Source organism: Lampetra planeri, chromosome 15 (genome assembly GCF_965212315.1).
Source record: "Lampetra planeri chromosome 15, kcLamPlan1.2.h2, whole genome shotgun sequence".
NCBI lineage: Eukaryota > Metazoa > Chordata > Hyperoartia > Petromyzontiformes > Petromyzontidae > Lampetra > Lampetra planeri.
In genome coordinates, this window is record NC_136121.1 from 1,881,815 (window position 1) to 1,907,931 (window position 26,117).

Below are 26,117 nucleotides of genomic sequence, written 5' to 3' on the forward strand. Positions count from 1 at the left end.
AGTGCAACAACAGCAAACTTACTCTCTGCAGATATTATTGGTTGTGCCGGATATGTGTCAGTCACTAGATTGCAGCAGCTTTTCAGCCTTCTTCAGTGTTACAGAATAACTCTGCAACAGCACACCTGCTTCTCATGGGCGATGGGCACAGAACCACTTCAGGTAGAGGGAGACCAGCTATTGTCATCAGAGGAACTTCTATATGCATTCAGCCTCAGGGTACTTAATTTCATTTGAACACGTTGTAGGCTTTTGTGACCAATATCCATAATCCAGCTTTTTTGGGGGGGTTAGATTGCGTGAATATAAATGTGTCGTTAAGCCCACCACCGCCTGACGCAGCCAATTAGTAATGTTAGTCACGAAAACAAAACGACGTACTCGAATTGTAAATGTTGTGGGTTTACTTTCCAACACACCCGTGTGCTGAAGTAGGAACTAATTGGCACTTTTTGTTTACATGACAACCCTTACTAATTGGCTGTGTCGGGTGGTGGTGGTGGGTTTAACGACACATTGATATTTACATCATTTTACTGAATGTCCTTCATAATTATTATTACACTTGTTTACCCAGGAAATCCTCACCAAGTCTCAAGCCTCTTTCAGGAGCATCCTGTTAAGTCTTCAGATTCGAGGGTGATGCTTCTATGTGCAATTTCAATTCAGTAATTATCATTGGGGATGATTGGACAAAACCAGTCACATTGCACGTGTTTTTTTGCTATGGGAAGAAACTGGAGAATTCGCAGGAAACCCCTGCACGACAGAGAGAGAACATAAAACCCCACACAGAAAGGCAAAAGAGTCGAGAAATTAACTCAGAGCCTTCTTGTTGTGTGGCACAAGTGTTACCACTGCACCACCCTGCCGCCAAAATGATTGGTAGGTGGTTTCCCTCTCTCTGAGTTGGCTCTGTGGAACGGTAAAGGGGTTTTCACAGTGACTGCGTATTTGACCCACGTACTTTCTAAACAGCCAAATACCCTTTTAAACGCATACATTATACAAAAGGGATTTGTTTGCTCTGTGGAAGGCTACTAAGGTGATGAAAGATAGTGGGCGAAAGTGGACACAACTTATGAAACTTAAGTCTGAGGTTGGCAAAAATTTGCTTCTGTTACACTGAGAAACGTTTCCTAGTGTACAAAGCCCATCACATCGAGAGACTAGTATGACAGCAGCAGCAGCAGCAGCACCAAAGACAGCACTGATAGTGAAAACCGATTTATATATATATATATGTATACACATGAATGCATACACACATATATATATACACATACATATAAACAGTGTGGAATAAGAAACACAAAGCACAGAAGAGAGCAAAGTCACCTCACCTCATCTCACCTCAACATGTTTACGAGACGGCAGAAGGAGCACCCACGACACACACGAAACAACTCAAGAGACACGCATCAAGGCGGGTGGAATACTATAACAACCAACAATGGCAATGCGGCCGCACCAACAGCAGAGGAGACAATAAAGGGGGGATAAAGAAACGGACCAAGAGAGGACGCCAAGGGAAAGGGTGCTCTTGGACAGAGCCTGCCTGACGGCCGCTCGCGCATTGTTATACTATTCCACCCACCTTAATGCCGATCCCTTTGGTGTGGCGATGCCGTAACCCTTGGAGTCCAAGTTGCCGCCCACTTTCATCGTGTCGCAGGGTTTGCGCTGCTCCGTGTACTCGTTTGTGGTGGACTCGAGCAGGTAGGCGTACTTGCCCTTGGACTTGCGCACTCGAGACACGCCATCGGCGTTGGTCCTCACGAAAACCTTGGGCTCGGCGTCCTTCATGAAGAGCCACATCTTTTCGTAGACGCCAATTTTGGAGCGCTGCGTGAAGATGAGGGCAGGATGGGGATGGGTTCGCATCGTGAGAGGGAGGTGGGTTTTACACCGGGATTAGCGCTGGCACCTCCGATTAGCACAGTTGGCTACGTGTGTTGCGGAAGAAGTTCAGCATACATACATACATACGTAAGTGCGGAAATATGCCTGTTTGGGTTTAATCAGACACCATAAAAACATGCAAAAGAAACAGTAAATACAGTATGTTTGTTATCAGAAGTAGTTGGATTGATCAGAATATCGTAATTTGTTACTCGATATTTTCGGGAAAGCTGCTGAGCTGGCTTGGAGTGCAAGATACACCTAGCCATAAGTAATTGTATTGTGCCCTATATTTGAATAAAACATTTGCATCGAATAACATGAAATGGATGGGAGGAGCGGAACCAAAACAGTTCCTGAAACGCTGTTCTGGACTCCTATAGCTCGAATACACGCTGTGTATACAGCAGCACTCCAGAGTTGTGTGCTGCAATAATCCGTGAACTCCTGTAATTCGTAAATTACGTGCAGTTCGCGACTACTGCTCAAGGAAAACATAATGTTGCATTTTTTTAGAGTTGGATGTTATAAAAAAATCAAGAATTCCTTTAACATAGACCCATATGGCAGCTTCGTGCCATTTGGGTTTTCATGAAACTCAACTTAATAATCCGCACATCTTTCATGGAGTAATTTAGCCATTGGTGATGCATATTTTCTTGCAATGTAATGCAAGCGAAAACTTCAAATCTAGATTATTCTTTCTTTCTTCCATAAGCAGTACTTCTATCAAGGCTGAATTTAAGTACAGCACAAGAAAACCTTGCCCAACGCGGCTTTCACGAACACTTGTTCGGCTCTACACGGTTTACCTAATGAGCTCTGTTTTCCGAAATACGGAGGCGATGTATCGGCTGTACGCAGTTTGACGCAGATTATCATCTGTGCATCAAAAAGAAGTGCCATAAGAGTGCTGCATCCATTGGAAGGTGTGAATGAATCGTCTATGAGAACAATTTATTTACCACGTATGTTTTTTATGGTTTTTGCGCATGTTTTTTGAGTTATAATGTAACAAACTCAACATGTAAAACGACACCTTAACACATTGCAGCATAGTCCACTCATTAGAGACGCTCTTCATATAGACGCCTAGATAGCGAATCATTAACGTTCATGTGACAGTGTCAGGGGCAAGTGCTGGGTTGGAAATTCAGCGTTAGAAGCGAGCGTTGGGCTGAGAATTCAGCGGTAGGGGTGAGTGGCGTGCTGGGAATTCAGCGTTCGGGATGAGCAGTGGGCTGGGAATTCAGCATTAGGGATGAGCGGCGAGCTGGGAATTCAGCATCAGGGGCAAGCAGTGGGTTGGGGATTCAGTGTTCCGTTCTGATGACATATACGTACGTAATTGGAATGGAAAAGGGTTAATAAATAAAAGGTCACGATGCAACCCTTAAAGAGCGGCATGCGGCTCTGGAAGCGTGGGTTTTCTGGCACCTGCCCCAGCCGCATACCTGGAAGAACTCTTTGGTGGATCCAGAGTCAAGGGTGCCATATGCGATCTCCGTCTGCTTGGCCAGGTCATCGGCACTCTCGATGGGTGACACCATGCGCTCCACGGTGAGGAAGGCAGCCAGGTTGGCCGTGTATGACGAGATGATGATCAGTGTGAAGAACCACCACACGCCGCCGACGATCCGCCCTGAGAGCGACCTGCCACGAAACGGGTACAGCAACAAAGATCCAGATTTTGGCAGGATGACCTGCTATGATGCAGAGGGATATTAATAGAGAATGAACTGTGTTTTTTTTTATATCATGTTTTAATGATCCCAAAACTGCAATCATGACAGAGGGCATGAAATCGTCCGTGCTGGGTTTGCATTTTTAGGAGTTGCGTCCTCTCTGTTTATTTTTTTCTCCCCAAAAAAGGGATATTTAAAATGTTTCGTATTCCTTTTCTAACCAAGGCCGGGTTGGGAGTATGGAAGAGGAGGGGGGGCAGGGAGGAGAAAGCATTGGTTTATAATTCCTGCTGGGATGACTATACAAGTCCAATCCCATGGGCTTAAGCGTGGAATCTCGATTAAAAAAATGTGGACGTCAAAAGTTGGCCCATGTTCCTGCAGCTTGTGGCCCCTGCAGTTGTGCCTTTAGCTAGGTATGGTGGAAGGCATGATGGCATTAAACTAAAATATGAAAAATTTGTATTTAACCAGGCAAGGCCCACTGAGCTATATTGCTCTTTTAAGAAGCGACCTGGCCACAAATCATAGCTCAACCAAGTGTCTTATGTGGAAGTTTATAGCAGCCAAATACTCTAAACGCATTTTGACTATAAATGTGGAGGGAAAGACCGGAGGACTTGGAGAACAATCCATGCGACCACGGGGAGAACATGCAAACTCCACATATACAGGCGTCAGGGCCGGGATCGAACCCAGGATCTCCTTATACCAGGCAAGGTAGTTAACATCTCGCCACCGTGGCGCCCATGATGATCACTGTGTGGCAGAGAACTAGCCCTTCTCAACACTGTGAACATTTGAAAGACATCATCCTTAGCATGACATTCAATATACAGCTGGCTTCAGGGTCGGAATTAAACTCAGGACCTCCTGCATACTAGGCAAGGTTTAATAGGATTCAAATTTCTATATACCCACATAAGGTGCGTCAGGATCCCAACTTAAAGTCTCCTGCATACCGGTCGAGGGAGTTGACATCTTGCCACTGCGGCATGTCCACAGAGGGTGAGCAAAGCAGGAAGGTGTGATGAGCGCTTTACCTGGGCGAGATCTCGCATCCCTGCTGCATGAACGCGCCGAGGGAGAACCAGAGGCTGTTGAAGATGCCAAACTCGTTGGGGGGCTCCCCACCCCCACCACTGCCGCCCCCCACACCACCGCCGCTGCCCCCTCCTCCTCCACCCCCGCCGGTCCCACCGTTGCCGTTGGGCTCGACGTCGGTGTCATCGTCGCGCTGCCACTCGTAGGGGCTGAAGCGGCTCACCAGGAAAAGTACGACGCTCACGCCGATGTACGCAAAGATGATGCACATCCAGATTTCGTAGGCGAGTGGGTCGAGGAACGAGAAGACGCCGGGCTTGGATTTCTGCGGCTTCTTGATCATGATGGAGATGCCCAGGCTCATGAACGGCTTGGAGAAGTCTATGACTTCCTCGCGCACCAGCGAGATGGTGAGCGGGGCGATGGCGATGTCTGCCCGCTGCCGGTGTGCACAGCGCAGTGTCCAACGATCAGACAAAGAAGGAATGTCGCGCGTTCGCATTGAGTCTGGAACGATTGCCAACATGCGCTCTTTTCCCTCTGAGGCAGTGATTTTCAACCTTTTTAAATCCTTTATATTAAGTTCACTTGCTTGCTTGCTTGCGCGCTTACGACCGTGCAAATCTTTCGGTCGTTTTTTAACCCACTTCCCGTGATCCAATCGAGCTGACATTTTGCACACAGACTCGTTGTGCGTGACAATTTATTTTCGTGAAAAAATGTTTCCAAAATGTTCCACTTTTTAGGATTTTTTTTTTCATATTTAATTTAAAATACCAATGTGATAAAAATGAAACTCTTACTCAAGAAAAACAGAAATGAATAATAAAATAAAACCGATGCCACGCATATAAAGGATTTATAGTGAAAAACTTAGTTTTTACGGGTTAATTTTTTTGGCTACTGTACCCTCCTTGTTGAATGTTGGTTCAACCGAGTACCCCCTTGCCTGACCCAACATGGTTCTGAGAAATAAATGTATGAATGATGAACATCAAAATTTTAACCCATTGTCCACTTTCCATAATAGCTAGTAACTCCAAGCTAATGAAAAAATTCAACGGAAGCTCTGCAGATTATGTAATGTGTTCACGCTTGCTGGTTACTCTTGGAAACCACATTGTTAATAATCAATGAGTTTAGAAAGGTCTTTTATATCGTTCTAGGTTACCATATGTATTCAAATTGTATCATAGTTATTTGATATTTGCAGACTCATCGATGATTATTCACCAATGACTCTCATGTACGATATAATTTTACGCATTTATGAATAACCTCATGTACCCCCTGGGACATTGCCACATACCTCCAGGGGTCCGCTTAGCCCCGGTTGAGAACCACTGCTTTTAGGTATTCAATTAGTGACAACAGCGTTCCGTTTCAAGCCGCACAACAAAATAATATCACATGAAGTAGCATCATCGGCCAGGGAGATGTGATTATGACTCGCGACTCCACAAGATGACGTCACGTGCCAACGAATATTCTTTGAGTCTTTTTTTGTTGCCAAGCATTGGGCAACTCTGTAAGCAAAATTGGCTGGTTTTCTATAGAGAAAGTCCCTAATAGCAACACAACTTTACAATAAAATGACAGAAAGACATACGGATGAACATAGAGACAGATGGATGGACAGCCACATCCAATGCGTGTTTAGCCAGAGTTTGGAAAGCGTTATAAAAGAGTGTCTCCAAATTCAAAACAACATTGTGGGATACTCATCCTTGTTGTTGGTCCTGAACCAGGGGTAATAATCCACATTTCTGTGGAAGGAGCCAGCCTCTCCCTATGACAACCACTGTTGACTACCCACAAAATAGCAACCATTTTACTGGCCACAGAATGATGATGGGTTGAGTTATCCCTCAACTTAGATTTGAACTCTTGACATATCTATTGTGAGTTAAGTAATCAACCGCAATGCTACCTGACTTAATATGTACAACCATTGCAATCGATTTAGATAACAGCAGATAACGGAGTGGTGTGATCATAGCATTAAAACACTATCAGCCTAAACACTTAGCTTTGTAGATTCTTGATAATGAGAATTATATTAAAAAACAACACAACGATCTTGTGTCGTTTACAATAATGGCTTTAATGTGGTTTAATAAGCTATCGCATACAAACATTATTGATAAGATATTGACCATCATTATCAGCCATGGTCAATCCACTGCTAGATGAAGGCTTCCCCAAGCCACCGCCATCCCTCATGATCCTGTGACGTAATAATCCACATAGCACCTGCACATGTGCTGATGTTATCGCTCTCAGATGCATTCCATCCCTTGATTGCCCACTCCAGGATTACTCTTGAGCATTGGCCATCATCCCTTAAGACTGTCCTTCTCAAGCCCTCTGTATTTACTATTGCTGTTCTCTTCAAAGGCATTTTTTTCCTGAAAGACACAACTTTCAAATCGAATGAACAAATGACACGTACTTTTTTGGCAAAAGGAGAACACATTTAAAGTATGCTCTGGGCCCTGACTACGGGAATACTCACCCCATACACCAGCTCTCCAACCATGCCATTCCAGACCTTGGTGTCAGGATTTCGTGCCCCATAGGCACCATCGGGCACCACCGACCATTTGTACTCGAACTGTTCGTGGATTGCGATTTCTTGGCCCAGGTCCACGCAGTAGCCCTCGTACTTATCATTGCCTTCAAATTGCTCGTGGTTCTTCTTGAGCATGAAGTACGGCGCATCCTGGGAGAGCGAGGGAGGGAAAGTTTGACAATCGAAGGCAATGCCCTGGATTAGAATACATCATTAACATCATCAGCTATGGTCAGGCCACTGCTGAATGGAGGTCTCCCCAGGCCACTGCCATCGAGGCAGTGCCCTAAGAAGATGTTGATCCGCACGCTGAGAATCAAGATGGTCTGTTTTGCTAACTGTAAACTTGAAACATCAAATTGTTAAAGTTAAAACTGAATGTCCCTGTTGGTCAATCGACACTCCATGTTAAAGTTAATCAAAAACAAATCCCAAGTAAATTTAAAAACCTGAAAGTAAAAATGTCTAATCCCACTTACAGTCTCCATTTGGTTGCATAACCCTCCGGACTTTGAAGGAGGCTGACAAATGCTTGGCTGGGAGCCATCGTTTTTAAATAGCTTGCTGATAAAAGTAGCTTGAACCTTTATCCATGGGTAAGAGTGGTTTACGAAAGATAGCCGGGCGGCGAACACGTTGTTATACCCGCTGGGAATTTTTGGTGCAAAATTAAATTTCTGTTTCTCGACCAACTCGTGACCTTAAGGTGACCTCTTCCCCAAAAAATATTACGAACGACATTTGCAATTCTGGCAGTGAAATATGAAGACGTTGAAAAAATTAATAATACTGCATTTACTCCACAGAGAGGAAGCTGCAGTGACAACCAGAAGACACATATTTTACAATGTATGTCTTTATTTAAAATGTAATATTGTCAACATTTACCATGTTCAACGAGATTCTTACAATATCCCCAAATAACATAATCTAGTAAACCTTTAAAAAAAACATTTGATTATTCAACCCATTAATTTCATATTTCTAAAAAATAATGCTCTAACATGTATTGTTAGTTCTGGCTTAAAGTAAATGAAATACATTGCTATATTGATCTTTTCATTCCCACTTTAAATATGTCTAGTTACATCAAGAATGATGAAATGTTTTTCGACTAAAATCCACTGGTAGTCAATGCATCTTTTTGAAAACAACGGCGAAGACTGGGATATGAACGTGAGAAACTGGATGACATAGAACGACAGGTTTAAAATTAAAGTATCAACAACATGGCAACAGCACCTTGGACGAAACAAATTACACGATAACTCCTTCGCTAAGAGGCAGACAGTTACGCATCTGTCCAGATCAGTCAAGCAGGGCTCGTTTTCGTCCATAATAAAAACCTTTTGGTCACCTCAACAAACAACTACAACCACTAAACAATTGTCAAGAAAGCCATGCCCATCTCAGAGTACTGAGCCATTACTCCTGAGATCATGGGTTCAAATCCTAGGCTGCTATCTTGAGATCAAAGCAGGTTCTGAGGAGGAGTAGTGGTAGTGAATTTTGTGATCTGGGCCCATATGCCAATGCTCTGTAAAAATAAATAAATGGGAAAACGGTTGTTTTGTTTGTTTTCATCAGTGTTTTAGGCTAAACTCAACACCATTCCTTGGTAAAGGTATGAGGTTCAAATATAACAGGTCCCCCTGGTTATATTTATTGCGCGTGTATTAACCGCACAAGTACATGGCGCCTGCTTCACAGTTTATGTAATTTGGAATTAGCAGGCCGTTTGTGTGCTGGCATCGCGGTCCAAATTGACCAAAGTCGGAAATTTCCCACAGATTACTCAATTGAGATTACACACAGCAACGTCACCCACCGATATGAAACTCTGATTATGCATGTGAAACGCAGCGCCTTCGTGACAGCCTTGTGCTATAACAATGACGCGAACACCAAATGTATTACGTTTATTACTATTTACACCGAGGGAATTTTTTGCATAAGCAATTAGTGAGCAACTTCCCCGTTTCCATTATAGTCAACAGTGGTATTACAAACCCTTTGAGGATATACAATAATCAGTGCTTATAAATCAATCACCAGTTATATTGTCTGCTTCACAAATGAAGAGTGATCTCTTCATGGTAATGATTGCATATCTTTGAAAAAAATGCCTAAGATGCTAATTGTACTATTGTTTGGAGTAAAAAAGCCAACAAGTTAATTATCCGTCTCAGAGAACTTTGTAACAGCAAAACATGGACGGCCTCTCCAACATTATTCACGGGTTACAGTTTTTACGATGCCATTTTTTCGATTAGAAGACGTTTTTATTTTATTTAGATTGGTTTTCGGTTACTTTTTTGTTGCTTTAGTAGAATTGGCAAGGTCAGACAGAATGTGAGTCACGGAAACATGCCACACAGACACGTGATACGTAATGGGGAAAGAAAGAAACAAAGGGATGACATGGTGAAAGTAAATTCCAAAAGTTGTGAAACTTGTTTGAATAATGTCAAATACTTCCCTGCTCTAATGGTATTGATTTAATGCTTTCCAGATGTGAAAGACAAAATATGTAGCACAGATGAACGTTCAAGAATTCTAATAGAGATCAGACCAACGGAAGAGTTACGTTGAGTAACACAATTTCATGCTTTTCAGTGCTCCCTCACATATCCTGTCATCATGTTTACATGCCAGTTTTTCCAATCTAAGAATTTGGAATTTTCACCACAATGCAGAGCATCACTCCGTGTATCGCAAGGCAAACTAACATTTCCTCATGGTATCCATGGTTTAACTACGTGCATACTTCTATCACATCAACAACAGTGCCGTGACATGTACACATTGGTTTATGTTAATGATCATGTGATGTTCATTGACTTGTAGTTGTGCACTCTGCACGAGCTGCAGAGGAACTGTGTATAATGAAACACAATGCATACGGATGCAGTGACAGGCTGGATTATCACTCTCACAGCCTCACCATCAGGGGAGGCTTTGAAGACGGTCACTGCATGGTTCTATTCAAGCCTGTGTGCTTGTGGATCAAAGGATCAACAAATATCTTCGGACCATCAATCGCAAGCGTCGTTGTAGAACAATGACTTAGAGGTTGAGAGCGACTGTGATTTATATCAAAGTAGGGTGTGTGAATTTATGCATATAAGAGCAGAGTAATCTGGAGCACATACATTCGTTGAGAATGCATTTTAGTGCTTCGACATGTTCTGCAAAGAAGGATTACCAGCACACCAATAATTAATATTTCATCATTGGGAAGTAATATCCTGGGCCCTCCCTTCACCTACCTACACAGACCAACGTGGACAAGTACGGTAAAATAACCCACATGACCAACACAGAGGGTGGAGGACTACATCCAGCAGTGGATTGGCAAAAAGCAGCCAATTATAAAGTATCATTATTTTATCATCTTCGCGCTGACATTTGTACATTATTAAAGGAGCTCTTCTTCACTTACTGGTTTTCACACTGACAAATGCCATTCGGGTCTCCTCTTCATTGCTGATGAACTTTGAAAATCCAGAGACTTGGGGGCTTAAATGCCTCCTACCTCATGGGCTCTAAGGTACTCTCACAAAAAACTTTCATTACATTGTCCCTACCATGTTACAGAGATGAAAAAAGACATCCTTATGGCATCATATGTGCCCAGGCAGGGGTCTCTGGGCGAATGTTGTTCAATGTATATATTCATTTTCTTTAAGATAGAGGACAATACTATAAGGATACTCATGAATACCCAAGGCTAAAGGTCCCACATTCACTGTATAACATAACAACTATGTAGATATGTGTTTATTGAAACCATTAAAAACAATCCCGGATGATATAAGATGTTTTGAGTGCCAATTTCACCAATCAAACCGTTTGATCTACTGCAATTAATTACATTGTAATTCCATACTGCACTTGGAGGCGAGGCTGCTTGAGGTCTTTAGAGGCGTACCTCAAATGGCCTGGAGCAATGCAATTGTTGACAGCGAGCTATGGGAGCTCAATTTTTCCAAAAAGTGTAATTTTTTGCCATCAGGCTTCGTTTTAAAATCCCCATTATCAACATCTCCAAAAACCGTGGTCCCTGGCCCAATCAGAGAATGTGCGCAGCGGAGTGGTGACAAAGAGACGTGGGGGCCACGAGCCCTCGCCGCACTGCCTGCTCAGGCTGCCCTCACCAAGATGGTGGTGACGATAACGGTCCGGTTGCCAGTTTTGCCCGATCCATTCCTGCCGAGCATTTCCTGGTTGGTGATCACCAAGTTCCTCGCTCTCTCCGACCAGTAGCCAATCTGCAACACATCACACGACAAAAAAAACCACACAACACCAATTAAGATTCCAGCGTATACATGGCGTAATAATTATTCACTCGACATTTTTTGGAACTATGCTAAGCTGGCTTAGATTACCGGCATAAGGGGCCGTCCATAAATGACGTCACACACCTAGGAGGGGGGAGGGGGGTCAGACATTTATGACGATGTGTAACGAGGGGGGGAGGAGGGGTTTGAGAAATGTGACGTCACATCAAAATGCGCAACTTTAAATAAATTTAAAGAATATAATTGTTATAACAACACTCATTTTTATTAATTTTCATTATTAACTATTTGATTATTTTAATTTACTGAAGTCACTTTTTATTTTATCCATGAAAAAGCATTTTGCTTCTCCATCAGAGAATGGATAAGCATAAATGTTGTAAAAAAAAATTATGATTATTATTAAACATTTTTATTTTAATGATTCTACCGGGGCTTTTCATTATGTGGAATGAATATGTGATTGTTATAATTGTACTCTCCATTTTGCTAAGTCTACTACAAAGTTTCAAGTATTTTTTAAAGTTATAATTACTATTAATATTTTATAATTATAAGAGAATTTCAATATAATATTGTGAACATCTGCAGTTTTAGTTAGACGTTGAATATTTTAAAGTGAATTTATGCAAAATATCAGCTTTCCAACGCCTCCTTTTTAATACGTGTTTTCTCCTACAACATCAGAGTGCAGCGCCACATTAAATACGCACGAAAATGACAATAGTCAAAAGTTATTTGAAGCCTGTTTTATTTTCAAAATGGAAATATGGTTTGGGGGGGGCAAAGCTTTGTGACTTCATATTTGACGGAGGTCTGACTTTTTGTGACGCCGTGTGACAAGGGGGGGAGGGGGGGGTCAAAAATCGGCCAAAATCGCGTGATGTCATTTATGGACGGCCCCTAATGCACTACCACTAGAGAACAAGGTACATCGACATAATATAGTATTTGCTCATTATTCACGAACTTTCTGTCCGCGATTTTGCTGTGCGCGCATCTGGAATTCTACAGAACTGCATCAGAACACAGAGAGAGACAAAATGGTGAGAGGGAATGTGATGCAAGAAAGTGGTGAGAGAGAAAGCTTTCTCATGTATTTATTTAAGGTAGACCAATATTATTATTATCTATGAAATGTGCTATTCACGAGCATCTCCGGAACGTATCCTTTGCGAATAATGAGGGAATACTGTACTAATAATCCTTTATAATTGTACCTAATATTCCTAGAATCTCATCAAGAAGTTTATACCATGATGACAATATCAGGCAAGGTGGATGCAGCGGTGTGCCAAAACTATTTCTGGATAGTGTAACAAATCAGAATCAGAATATTTATTTATACTGCAGGAGTAATCTGATAAGCTATAAAGTTATTTTTCATAGATGTCCAGTCGGGGCGGGTAACAATGTTACAACAATAAACAATACAAAAAAATGATACAATAGAACCCCTCTAAACGATGGTAATTGGTTCGTTAAGCGAGTATAGGAAGTACAAGTTTAAGCCTTAATTCATTCCGATCGCTTTGAAAGTTACCCTTTTTCATCCAAAAAACGTATTAACAAAATGTAAACAATGTATACTGATATATAAACATACCAACAAAATTATAAACACATAACAATACAAGAAACATGGTTAATCGATGCATTAATAAATATTTACTGTACCAACACCCAGAGGTGTGGACTCGAGTCATGTGACTTGGACTCGAGTCAGACTCGAGTCATGAATTTGATGACTTGCGACTCGACTTGGACTTGCATAACAATGACTTTGTCCCACCTATGAGATGTGGACTCGAGTCATGTGACTTGGACTCGAGTCAGACTCGAGTCATGAATTTGATGACTTGCGACTCGACTTGGACTTGCATAACAATGACTTTGTCCCACCTCTGCCAACACCAGCCCGTCGTTAACAGGGGAAATGGTCGGTAAGCGAACACATTGGGCTCTATGGAATGCCCGTCGTTAAGCAATAAATGATTAACAATGGTGGTCGTTAAGAGGGGTTCTATTCTACACTACTATTCACTACACTATAAATTTCGATCTAAAGCTTTCGTGACTGCAGGGATTAATTTTCTTGGTTCTTTCGGTAAAGTCACGTAGAAGGGAAGTAATAAAATAATAAAAATAAAACATAATTTAATAATTCTCACGACGTTTCGGCCACAACGCAAGCAGCCGTCTTCAGGTGGAGAACAGGTCTGTCAAGTAGACAGAGTCTGAATGGCACGCTCCAGGCTTGGAGCGCTATTTATGCTGGGATGGAGGGGCGAAGAGCGTCTTGACAAAATAATTTGCATATCAAGAGGAATTTAGCATATTTATGGGAAATGCAGATTTGCGATTAGTACTACTTGTGAAATGCGTAGGAGGTTTGGCGAGGGGTTTAAAGTCATTATGCCCATGCATTATGCAGGATTAGCAGTATCAAAGGGAGGGAGTAAGGTTAGAATTAATAAAGGGAAGGAATGTTAATAATATGGTGCCGCAGCAACTAATATGCTTATTGACTATACCTTGTCATATTACACTGTTTTATTGTACCCACTCAACTGTATAGCTCCGCTGCAAGCTTCCTACCACCATTCTCCCATTGACATATTTCGTTGCTTCCTCTTAGTACCTTTCACGCGACGGTTTATGGTATAGTGTATAGCATATTATATAATAATAAATAGTATAAAAGTGTAATGTTTAATACAATGTATAAGGTAATATATAGTATCGTAATTTTATAGTGAATATATAGCAGTGTGCTATACAGTTGAGTGGGTAGAATAAAACAGTGTAATATGACAAGGTATAGTCAATAAGCATATTAGTTGCTGCGGCGCCATATTATTAACATTCCTTCCCTTTATTAATTCTAACCTTACTCCCTCCCTTTGATACTGCTAATCCTGCATAATGCATGGGCATAATGACTTTAAACCCCTCGCCAAACCTCCTACGCATTTCACAAGTAGTAATAATCGCATATCTGCATTTCCCATAAATATGCTAAATTCCTCTTGATATGCAAATTATTTTGTCAAGACGCTCTTCGCCCCTCCATCCCAGCATAAATAGTCGCTCCAAGCCTGGAGCGTGCCATTCAGACTCTGTCTCCTCGACAGACCTGTTCTCCACCTGAAGACGGCTGCTTGCGTTGTGGCCGAAACGTCGTGAGAATTATTTTATTATGTTTTATTTTTATTATTTTATTACTTCCCTTCTACGTGACTTTACCGAAAGAACCAAGAAGATATTCACTACACTATACACTACTATACACTCCACATTGGGCTCTATGCAGGCCCGTCGTCAAGCGATTAGTCGTTAACAGGGGTGGTCGTTAAGAGAGGTTCTACTGTAGAAGTAATACATGGGGACACTGTCATTGTTTTTACAATATTGGCATTTTTGGCAGAAATAAATGGACATGTCATAGGAAGCATCGCGTCTATGTGCCTGAAATATTAAGCTATGGCAGCCCGTGTAAGCTTCAGTCTCTTCTACATTAAGAACAAGCCACTGTTTTATTCGCAGTGATAATAAGCAGTCTACATTGATTAGAAGCTTTCGTGACTGCAGGAATCCATAGTATTTGGTTCTTTGGGTAAAGCCACGTAGGTAGAAAAATAAAATAAAGCAAAAAATAATATATCACGACGTTTCGATCGCAACACAAGCGGTCGTCCTCAGGCGGAAAAAATAATCCAGCAGTGGAACTGCTGAACTATTTTATATAAAAAATAATCCAGCAGTGGAACTACTGAACTATTTTTCCACCTAAGGAAGGCCGCTTGTGTTGCGATTGAAACGTCGTTAATATATTATTTTTAGTTCTATACAATTTTTCTACCTACGTGACTTTACCGAAAGAACCAAAGAGTAAGCAGTCTACCGTTAACAAACAGCCGTTCTATATATGTAAATTATATATCATTTCATGAGCCTACTTTGAGGTGCAAATACATCGACGTTTGATTTACACATTAATACAAATAATTGGGCACTTGGAAAAAAAACTGCACTCCTATAGTTGGAACAGCTGTCTTCCAATAAGCACATTTTTTAGACTATACCTGACTGCAAATCTGCTTTAGAAAAAAACCGCAGGAAAACGAATGCCACGTGTTTGGTTAACGTAAGTGCTGTTTTTGTGGAAGAGCGTGAAAGGCAGTAAACTGCAAGGCACTTCAATTAATTTCGGCCAGAATCTGTACCATGTATGCTGGTATAAATTATTCAGCTATTGATTTAGGCCATACATCATTTATTGGGAATACATTCGCACAGTGTGTGACCTGTGTAGAAAAACTGCAAACCCTCAAAAAACGGTCTATGTGTGGCTATAAGCACATACCCTATATAAGCACGTATTCTATTAAAGCACGTACCCTGTATCAACACGTACCCTATATAAACAAGTGGACATCAGTACAGGGGAGACGAATAATGTTGTGTGCCGTCGCTGCCTTAATAGCAGCCATGCTATCGGCACTTGGTGGACCTTTGTGCATGGACAATGTTGTACATCTGATGCTACCATGATGCAATGCTTTAGCAGACTGGACTTGCAATCCAGAGGTTTCTGGTTGTTGACCTCCTATGGTGGCAGTTTAAACGACATGCAAGTTTCTTAAGTCCTTCCACCGTGTCTGCCCAAAAGGATAACCACAGTTGATCGGCAGGTCATCTGCGTCTGGGGTAAAGTGGCCAGCTCGGAAAAGTAGGATAAAAATGCTCTCTAGATAGACTCTCTGCATCTCCCGTCGTGGAGGCCCCTTTCACCTGCAGTGGCATGAGCAAGTAAATATAGAGACACACCTTTACCCTCATATAGTATTCTATTTGGATCGCCTGGAGATATATTTATAGTTATATATTCACAAAGACAAAGATCCCGCGTATAGCCTTTAGAATGTTAGAAGGAGGGGGTGAGTGGTCAGCAACATGCCCGACCGCCTTTGTCTCCTTAGTGGTAATGTTTACACATCGCGCCAGGTACTCATTTCAGGCTGAGTCGACCTAGGGGAGGCCCACCAGGACGAGTTCAGACATCCGCCACTGTTATGGATCGTGAGCGGGAATCAAACGCGGGTGGCCGGGTTCATAGTGCAGCACAGCGCACTAACCGCTGCCAAAGACAAACATCCCCCCGTGTAGCCTTAACAGACTGTAGGGGCAAGTGCTGTTAGCGAGCACCTATAAAGGCCGGCATGGCACACGAGGGGGTGGGTGGCCAACACCACGCCCAGCCGCATTTGTCTCCCTAGTGGCGATGTTTACACATCGCACCAGGTACTCATTTGAGGCTGAGTCGACCTAGGGGAAGAGGCCCAGGACCGGTTCAGATAATCGTCACTGGTTTTGGCCGTGAACGGGAATCGAACTCGCGTCGCCAGGTTCATAGCACGGCGCGCTAACCGTTGCACCACCACGCACACACATTCCCAGTTTAGCTTTTTTGACTATTCGGGCACGTTGTGTTTGCAGGTAACAAACATATAACACACGCACGTATGTATTTTTCTGCCATCTTAGTTCGAATAAACGTGACTGGCAGAGAACAACACAGTATACGCGTCATGCGAAAGTAGGTATGCAAGGCTCGTGACCTTGCACACCAGGCGCTAAGGTGGACAGGCTGACGCGCGTCTACTCGGCTCATGTCTGTGCAGCATATCGCAATTCTGTAAACAGAGAGGAGCAAACGTTCCACGTGCTCAATCTTAGATAAACATGAGAAGCCTCCGGTGATCTGGTGTCACACTTGGTGTGCAGACACATCTTAAAAGAGGTGAAAGAACAAGGCTGTAGGGAGAGATGCATTTATTATTAAAGACAGAACACCCGGGACATATTCCTTTCCATTTGACGCAATTTGATGTCCAATGTTTCACACTAGAGAGTACAAAAGTGAGCGGATCCTATATGAGCATTGGGTGCACATCCACGAACCTTCTAATGATGTGCAATAATGCCAGACGCTTATAGAGCACTGCAATACAAATGGTCTAATGTTTTTTTTTTATACATTGGTCCTATTGTATATGAATAAAAATGGATTACAGTAATTACCATGATAAATTTCGTATGAAATATGTGTCACCTTAACAATGAGATGCTGTCTGGCAAGCGTAAAAGTAATTGGAATGTGTGTAACACTGTGTAACAATTTTTTATATTTATTTGTTCCTGGGTAGTAAGTGTTATTTTCTAATAGCTTTTGCCTCAGAAGTACATAAAATGGCTATTATTCCCCACAAACTTTGATTTTGTGACCAGAACAGTGATATTTTGAAATGTACCTATTTTCCAGAACATTCCAGATATATTCAGTGCTTAGTAAACTTGGAGTAACTTCTAGAACATTATAGAACTTTCCAGTAATATAAATAGTGGTATAATTACAGGGGCTTTAAGGCCACCAGTTCAGTTTAGTTCCAGCCGCCTAAGTGGATACATATCTACATTTTTCAGAGATGGCATCAAGAGGCTGCAAGCATCCGGCAGACGCATTTTGCTATGTCTGTGGCCAATTTATCAAGACAAGAACGAAAAAGTACTCTGAGGCCTACAAGGCATATTTCGGTATGCTTGTCGGGGCTCAAAACAAACCCTGGGCACCTCATTTCATCTGCGAGCAATGCAAAAAACTCTGGAAGGTAAGATATACAATTATACAAAAAATTTGTTTAAAAAATGTAAATTGTAAAAGTTAATTATTAAATGTTTTACAATTTTCAATGTTATTGAAAAAATATATAACTTCTGATAAATGTTTTGAGAATCTCTTACACATTAGTCATGGGTGAAATAAATGTATTTTTGTGGGATGGTACAGAGGGGAAAAGAGAACTATGAAGTTCACTATCCCAAAAATTTGGCGGGAACCCACTGACCACTCAAGCTACATCTGCATGGTGGACCCTTCCAAACGTCGGACTGGCAAGACTGCATCTGCTATCACGTATCTGGACCTTCCTTCATCCATCGCCCCGGTGCCACACTGACATTAGCTCCCCGTACCCACTGCTCCAGAGAGAGAGCAGCTGTCTTTAGAAGAGAGCAGCAGGTCAGAGAGCGAGGAAGACGTAGAACAAGATGACAATTTCAGAGGTGGAGCTGAGGAGAGAAACCCATACTACCCCAACCAATAAGACCTCAACGACTTGATCAGATATCTTGGTCTCACCAAATCCAATGCCGAGCTTTTGACATCTAGGCTCAAGCAGTGGAACTTTTTGGATGAAAGTGTGCAAGTCGCACATCAGAGGAAGCGTCACCAACCTTTTTGCAGCTTCTTCACCCGTCAAGATGGGCTCTGCTTATGCCACAATGTGACCAGTCTGTTTGAGGCAATCAGAATCGCCTGTAACCAGAATGAGTGGCGCCTCTTCATTGACAGCTCATCCAGGAGCCTCAAAAAGCCGTGCTGCTCCATAATGGTAACACGTACCCATCTCTTCCCTTGGCTCACTCGGTGCACCTCAAAGAGGATTATAAAAGCATCAAGACCTTGCTGGATGCCTTGAAGTATAATGAGTACGGATGGGAGGTCATCGGAGACTTCAAAATGGTGGCATTCCTGATGGGTTTCCAAGGCGGGTTCACCAAGTTTCCCTGCTATATTTGCCTTTGGGACAGCAGGGACACGAAGGCGCTGGTGGACCCCCGGAAGGTGTTGATGCCACCACTGCAAATCAAATTGGGCCTTATGCAACAATTTGTCAGAGCTGTAGATAAGGAGTTGGCAGCCTTCAAGTAGCTTCAAGACTTTTTCCCTAAACTTTCCGAGGCAATGTCAAAGCCGGTGTTTTTATCAGACCACAGATAAAGAAGATCCTGGAGTGAAATTAATTCCCCAAGAAACTCACTCGTAAGGAGAAAGCAGCTCGGAACAGCTTTGTTGCAGTGGTTCGTGGCTTCCTGGGCAATCACAAGGTCGAAAACTATGTAGAGCTGGTTGAGACTCTGGTGAAGAACTACGGCCCAATGGGCTGTAGGATGTCCCTCAAAGTCCATATCCTTGATGCTCATCTTGATAAATTCAAAGAGAACATGGGAGCGTACTCGGAGGAGCAAGGCAAGCGCTTCCACCAGGATATACTGGACTTTTAATGCCGCTACCAAGGACAATATAACGATAACATGATGGGGACTACATTTGGGGGCTGATTCGTGAAAGTGATTTACAGTATAATCATCAATCTATAAAAAAACTACTCACTTCTAAATCTTTTGTAGTCATTTTTTTATTATTTTTGTGCAAATACATGTTAATTTTGATTCAATGTTGTTGTTTTCCGACTTTATGTGAACGAAAAGACACAAATTTGCCCGTTTTCTCATTGATATAGGTACATTTCAAAATATCACTGTCCTGGTCACAAAAGCTAAGTTTGTGGAGAATAATATCCATTTTCTATACTTTTTAGGCGTAAGCAATTAGAAAATAACAATCTTGATTTGAAGCTTTCGTGACTACAGGAATCCATACGCTTTGGTTCTTTCGGTAAAGTCACGTAGGTATAAAATTAAATAAATCACGACGTTTCGGGTGCAACACAAGCGTCCATCATCAGGTGGGAAAGCATGGTCTGCTGCTGAGGCAAACTGTTTTAAAATGTTTGAAATTGGTGTAGCTTACTACTTACTACCCAGGAACAAAAATTGTGTTACATAGTGATAATTCACAAAATTGTGGTTAATGCAGACATGATTCCTTGTTAAAGGTTTCAGTTTGGTGTTTTAACATATTTACACCTGTTTTGTTGCCAGAAAGCAACATTCCAGGCTTTAATGTTTAAGAACTGCAATTGCCTGGTGCGGAATATTTGCAGTGTAAATATTGATGCAACTTTTACTCTCGTCTGTATGCGGCCCAACCTTGAGTCAAGTAGCACAGTGATTGGATCGCTGAGCTCACAATTAGCAGGTTGCGAATTCAAATATTGGTTGGGATCTTACTCAGTCCATCATTACTATGGGGTAAAATGAGTGGTAGTTTGCAGAAAATAAACATAAATTGTATATGGAGACCACCCCCCTTCCTACTATGTAAATGAGAACAATCAAAAATGTGTATTCATGTTTGCAGACACAGAAGAGAGTTCTGCTTATGTTGTCCTCCCCCCGTACCTCCGATTATCACAGTTGGCTACCTATGGTGCGAAATAAGTTTAACATAAAACATACTTCTACCACTGCAATGATCAAGATACAATGCCTTGGCCTTGACTCATACACCACTAGCATGAAGGTGTGTTATAGAACACGTTTGAAAGACTTAAAATTACTACATCACTATACAAAATTACAATATTTTGGTGCTATCCTCCAAATATTTCCTCAGGAGCTGGGCCAGACAAATTCAATGTAAAGCACATTTGTATAGTGCACGGTCAATGGTGACTGGCTGGAAACCATCACACTCGGTGTATGTGTAATGTAGTAACTTGTTGGAAGACGACCTTACGGGTAGCACACTCTTTTATTAACACCAACTTATATTACACGGGTGGCTAACTGCAGCCTAACCCACGGGGTTCCCCTGGCTACACCCACACGGGCTTTTACGCCCCGTAGCTTCTCGGAACCCACCCGACTGGGGTGTCCGTCTCGACTCTGGGTCCCACAGCCTCGTCCCACATGGACGTCAGACCACGGGTCCCACAGTCTCGCCTCCGAGCCACACAGGGTCCCGGCCCTTACAAGGACAGCGGGACTAGGGGTCTCAGGGCCCTACTTCTTCAACTCCGTCTTCGATCTTCAACTGGTTAACAACTCCCCGAGTGCTCCCGCGCGTCCCCCTTCATAGTCCCTCATGCGGACGTCGCTGAGAGCACCCACCCCAGTTGACCAATCACTGCGCGCTGCCCACGATCCTATTTCCCACCTTGTGTCAGCGCGCACAACCACGCACCCCGCGCCGCCCCGTGATCTCTCACTGTCGGCGCGCGTCAACACCACCACTACATCACCCCCTACCACATAGCTCGCAGCCGACCCGGCTGCTATAAAAAATTTGTATTACCCGCCCCCCCCCCGTGTGTGCCCCGTAACACAAGCAACAATCACAACAACACAACACAACAAGAACTCCGCCATCCGCAAGAATCAGAACATGCCACCGCGACAACAAGAACAATATGTACAATATGTACAACCCGGCGAGCGGCAACAATAAATGTGTATGCAAAAAAAAAAAAAAATTACTTGTGCAGCGTCCCTTCATTTCCGAGCGCCCCTTGAACGGGACATTATACCGGGCAGAAGGGGAACGCGGCGGCGAGCTGCAATCTCGGGCCCTCCCCTCTTTCTTTTTTTTTTCATGAAAAGTGTCGTGTCTTAGCACGAGTCCGCCTGGCCGGTCCGTCGTATGGCACCAGACGCGGTTGACCGTCCGGTGGTGCCGGCAGTCCAGGAAGGCACGGGGCAGGCATCGGAGATCCGCGCGTGCCTCGGGGGTTCCGGTTCACGACGGTCAACAGCCGTCAGGTCCGAGACACCTGGGAGTGGGTCAGGTGGAGACACGTGAGGATCAGACTGCGACACATCCCTCCCCGAGTCGACGGCCCCATCACACGCTCGGTCGTTACGGCACAAAGGGAGGTCATGCGGTGCCGCGAAGGGTTTCAGCCGGGAGGGGTGTACGTACCAACGGCGTTTTTCCCATTTAATCTGGATACTCTGGGGTCGTGCAATACGCACGATTTCCACCGGTCCCCTCCATGGTCTCAACAATTTAGGGGACGTAGCCAACGGTGCATGTGGGCAGTGCAGCCAGGCCTTATCGCCTGGTTTCCAATCGTGCGTATACACCTTTCGTGCATGCAATCTTTCGTTAGCGATCTGGCGAGACCTTGAATTCAACCTCGCAGCCTCTCGCGCTTCAGCCAGTTTGGCGATATTAAATTTGATGTGGTCGGCCAATTTAGATTTCGCACGTGGCTGGGAAATCCCCAGTTGGACATCCATGGCCGGATCGGCCTCCCGCCCATGAATGAGAAAAAATGGGGAAAACCCCGTCGCCGCATGGGGGGCCATTCGATAGGCCGCGAGTACCCCAGGTACCTGTAAGTCCCAATCAACCTGATCGTTGCAGACCTGTTGGCACAGCATAGAAGTAATCGTCCTGTTTAGACGTTCAACCATTCCATCAGTCTGCGGGTGGTACGGGGAGGTACGCACTTTCTTCGTACCCAACAGGTCGCACACCTCGCGCAACAAAACGCTCGAAAAATTCTTTCCTTGGTCCGTCAGCAAGCGTTCGGGGGCGCCTTTGTCCAAAACATAGCCCTGGACAAAGGCGTCCGCCACTGCCGCAGCCGACTGGTTGGCGAGTGGCCACGCCATGGGCCATCGGGTGAAATATTCTACGCCAACCAGCAGGTACTTGTTACCTCTAGGTGTAGCGGGAAAGGGCCCCAAGATATTGAGTGCAACCAGTTCGTTCGTGCGCGAAACCTGAATGGATTGTAGCGGTGGATTAGCCGCTATTTGTGGCGGTTTTCTTTGAGTGCACCCCACACATCCCTTGAGGATGTTTGCCACGTCGCTCCCCATACCCGGCCAATAATAGTCCCGTTGGAGTAGGGCGAGCGTTTTATGAAATCCCAAATGCATGAGTCGTTCGTGAGCAGCCAGAACGACCCTACCCCGCATAGCAGATGGCACAACGAGCGTATGACGCCGGGACATATTGTCCCACTTCATCAGGAGGCCCTGTCTGACCACCCAGGAACCGACCCGCGTCTCCCCCCCCCCAGGAGCCTCTGCCTTCCGACGCAGCGTGAGTAGGGAACTGTCAGCCATTTGGAGACGGCCCCACTCGATAAGAGGCAACGCGAGTAACGAGTCCCCGCCCGTGGGAGCGGCGGGCGCGTCGACCCCCGGAGCGTCAGTGGCGGCGAGCAAAACTTCCGCGGGGACGGTGACAGGGGGTTTACACCGCGCCAATCCCAGAAGACATGCGCATTCCGAGCGAGGCGACAACCGCGACAAGGCATCCGCATTCGAGTGCCGCAATCCCTTACGGTAAATCGTCGTGAATTGGTAGTCTTGGAGGACCTCCAGCCATCGGGACAATTGGCCGGAGGGTTGCGCCACCCGCATTGCGTATTGGAGAGCCGCGTGGTCCGTATGAACAGTAAAATGACGGCCGTAGAGATACGGCCTGAATTGCTGTATAAAAAAAACGATCGCTAGCAATTCACGACGTGTCACACAGTAACGTTGTTCCGCAGGTGACAAAACTCTGCTACCGTAGGCGACCACCCGTTCGACCCCCCCGACCACCTGTGAGAGCACTCCCCCGATACCCGTGTTACTGGCATCCGTGTCAAGCAGGAACGGTTGCGTGAAATCGGGGTAACACAAGGGAGGAGCCCGCACCAAGGCGTCCCGAAGGGAGCAGAACGCAGCCTCCTCTTCCGGCCCCCAGTGAAACCTTACCCCTTTAGCTGTCAAAGCGTGTAGGGGCCTGGCTATGGTGGCAAAATGTTCGACAAAACGGCGGTAGTAGGAGGCGAATCCTATGAAGCTGCGGACTTCAGTGACTGAGGTTGGCGTTGGCCATGAGCTGACGCAGTGCGTCTTAGCAGGGTCTGTAGAGATCCCTGAATGGCCAACGATATGCCCCAAGTACCTGACCGATTCCCGAAGCAGGTGACATTTAGCCGGTTTAAATTTTAATTTAGCGGAACGCATCCTCAGGAATACCCCTCTCAATCGCTGGAGGTGCTCCTCGAAAGTCCGGCTGAAAACGATGATATCATCGAGGTAAATCAAACAGGTGTCCCATTGGAGTCCTGACAAAACCAATTCCATGAGCCTCTGGAACGTGGCGGGAGCGGAATGTAAGCCCATGGGCAATCGATTGAATTCAAATAGGCCTCCTGGTGTCCGGAAGGCGGTCTTTGGTTTCGATTCCTCATCGAGGGGCAATTGCCAAAATCCCGAAAGCAGGTCAAGCGTCGAAAAAAACTGTGCTCCCGCCAAGGCATCCAGCGACTCATCCATCCTGGGGAGTGGATACGCGTCGGCCATCGAGATTTTATTTAGGCGGCGTAAATCCACACAAAACCGCAAGGACCCGTCCTGTTTTTTAACAAGGACGATGGGAGCACCCCACGGACTGGAAGAGGGCGAAATTATGTCGGCAGCCAACATGTCATTAACAGCCGACTGCACATGCTCCTTCTCGGCTGGGCTGAGCCGGAAGGGATTCTGCCGAATAGGGGCCGCGTCACCCGTCGCTATGTGGTGGCGCAACAGGTCCGTGCAGCCAATATCGTACTTGTGTCTGCTAAACACGTCAGCGAATTCGAGTAGCAGGCCCCTCAACGCTCCCAACTGCACACTAAACAAGTTACTAGACCCAGCACACAACGAGTCCAACCATTCTGTCCCTTCCTCCAATGGAGGATGCGTATCGAGGCTAGAATCTGCATGTGCAACGAGCTGTTCATCGACGGGTAGCGGCGCCGCGTGAGCCAGCACCGTGCCCTGTGTAATTACAGCTGGCCGCGACCCCGTATTCAGAACCATAACGAACGGATCCCTGTCCGCCCGCACCATGGTCTGAGCTACCGCTAAGCCGAGGCCCCCAACAGCTCTGTTTGACGGCCCCAACAGAACACCTTGTTCCGCCGCATCCACCCCAAGGGGTTTTCGCAATCGAAGGGGTACCAACATTTGCGATCCTGGGGGCACCCGCACAGTCTGAGTTGCCAGCGCCTGAACCGTAGCACAAACCGTGCGTATTTTGGTAGGACTCGTTAAAAATGCAACCCGCCGACCCGATGGAAGCTCAATGCAGGCCTGATCGACGAGAATTTTAATGGGCATCTTAGCCAGAAAGTCCGTACCTAGTAAACAAGGAACTGCCAGAGATGATGACACAAAAATAGGACCCGCCAATTTGATATCGCCAATACAAATAGTCGCCCGAATCTGTCCGATGATTCCCAAAGAACCCCCGTTCGCCGCGTAAAACGGTACGTCCACCGGAAGAAGGGGTCGACATTGGACGGGGAGGATGTTATAAATAAGGTCCAAAATGATAGTGGCCGAAGCACCCGTGTCCACCAGCACCCGGACCTCAACCCCGTCAATAAAACCCGTTACTACGGACGACCCGGCCGACGCAGCCACTATCCTGTGGGCCAACTCGGACCATTTGACTGCTCCCGGGCCGTGTACGAACGAATCCCCGGTACCCATACGCGGTCCCCCCACCGCGAAGCGGCGACCCGAGTGTGCCGTGTATGTAGACCGAGCGTGTGGGGTGCCGCGACTTGCCGGGGTTAGCTGGGACGACTTGGGGCCTTGGTCGTCGTCCGGACGTGGTCCCGTGGCGCGCTGACGTGGAGCCCGGCACCCGGACGCGACGTGACCCCGAAGGCCGCAGTTGTAACACATGACGAGGGACGTCGTAGGTTTCAGTTGCTCCAGCTTGCGGGACGATCGTATGGGCGAACGACCTCCCGATCTCCACTCCCCCGGTCTCGACACGGTGAAGGTCTCCTCCCGAGCCGTAGCAGTCTGAGGCTCGGCGACCGTCGCAGCAGGTGTCGCGATCCCCGCCGATGCACAGACGAC

At 45.0% G+C, this 26,117-nt stretch overlaps 1 protein-coding gene across 2 annotated transcripts in view; it reads right to left on the bottom strand.

The window, feature by feature from the left end:
• The window catches only part of LOC144722603 (glutamate receptor 2-like), a 214,702-nt gene that overhangs the window by 9,927 nt on the left and 178,658 nt on the right, over positions 1 to 26,117 (bottom strand). For both annotated transcript variants that reach the window (XM_078600826.1, XM_078600828.1), the window contains exons 9-13: positions 11,361 to 11,474; positions 7,147 to 7,353; positions 4,631 to 5,070; positions 3,357 to 3,555; positions 1,598 to 1,845 (exon numbers count right to left, since the gene is read on the bottom strand). In XM_078600826.1, coding sequence (XP_078456952.1) covers positions 1,598 to 1,845; positions 3,357 to 3,555; positions 4,631 to 5,070; positions 7,147 to 7,353; positions 11,361 to 11,474 — 1,208 coding nt within the window. The remainder of the gene's footprint in view (positions 1 to 1,597; positions 1,846 to 3,356; positions 3,556 to 4,630; positions 5,071 to 7,146; positions 7,354 to 11,360; positions 11,475 to 26,117) is intronic.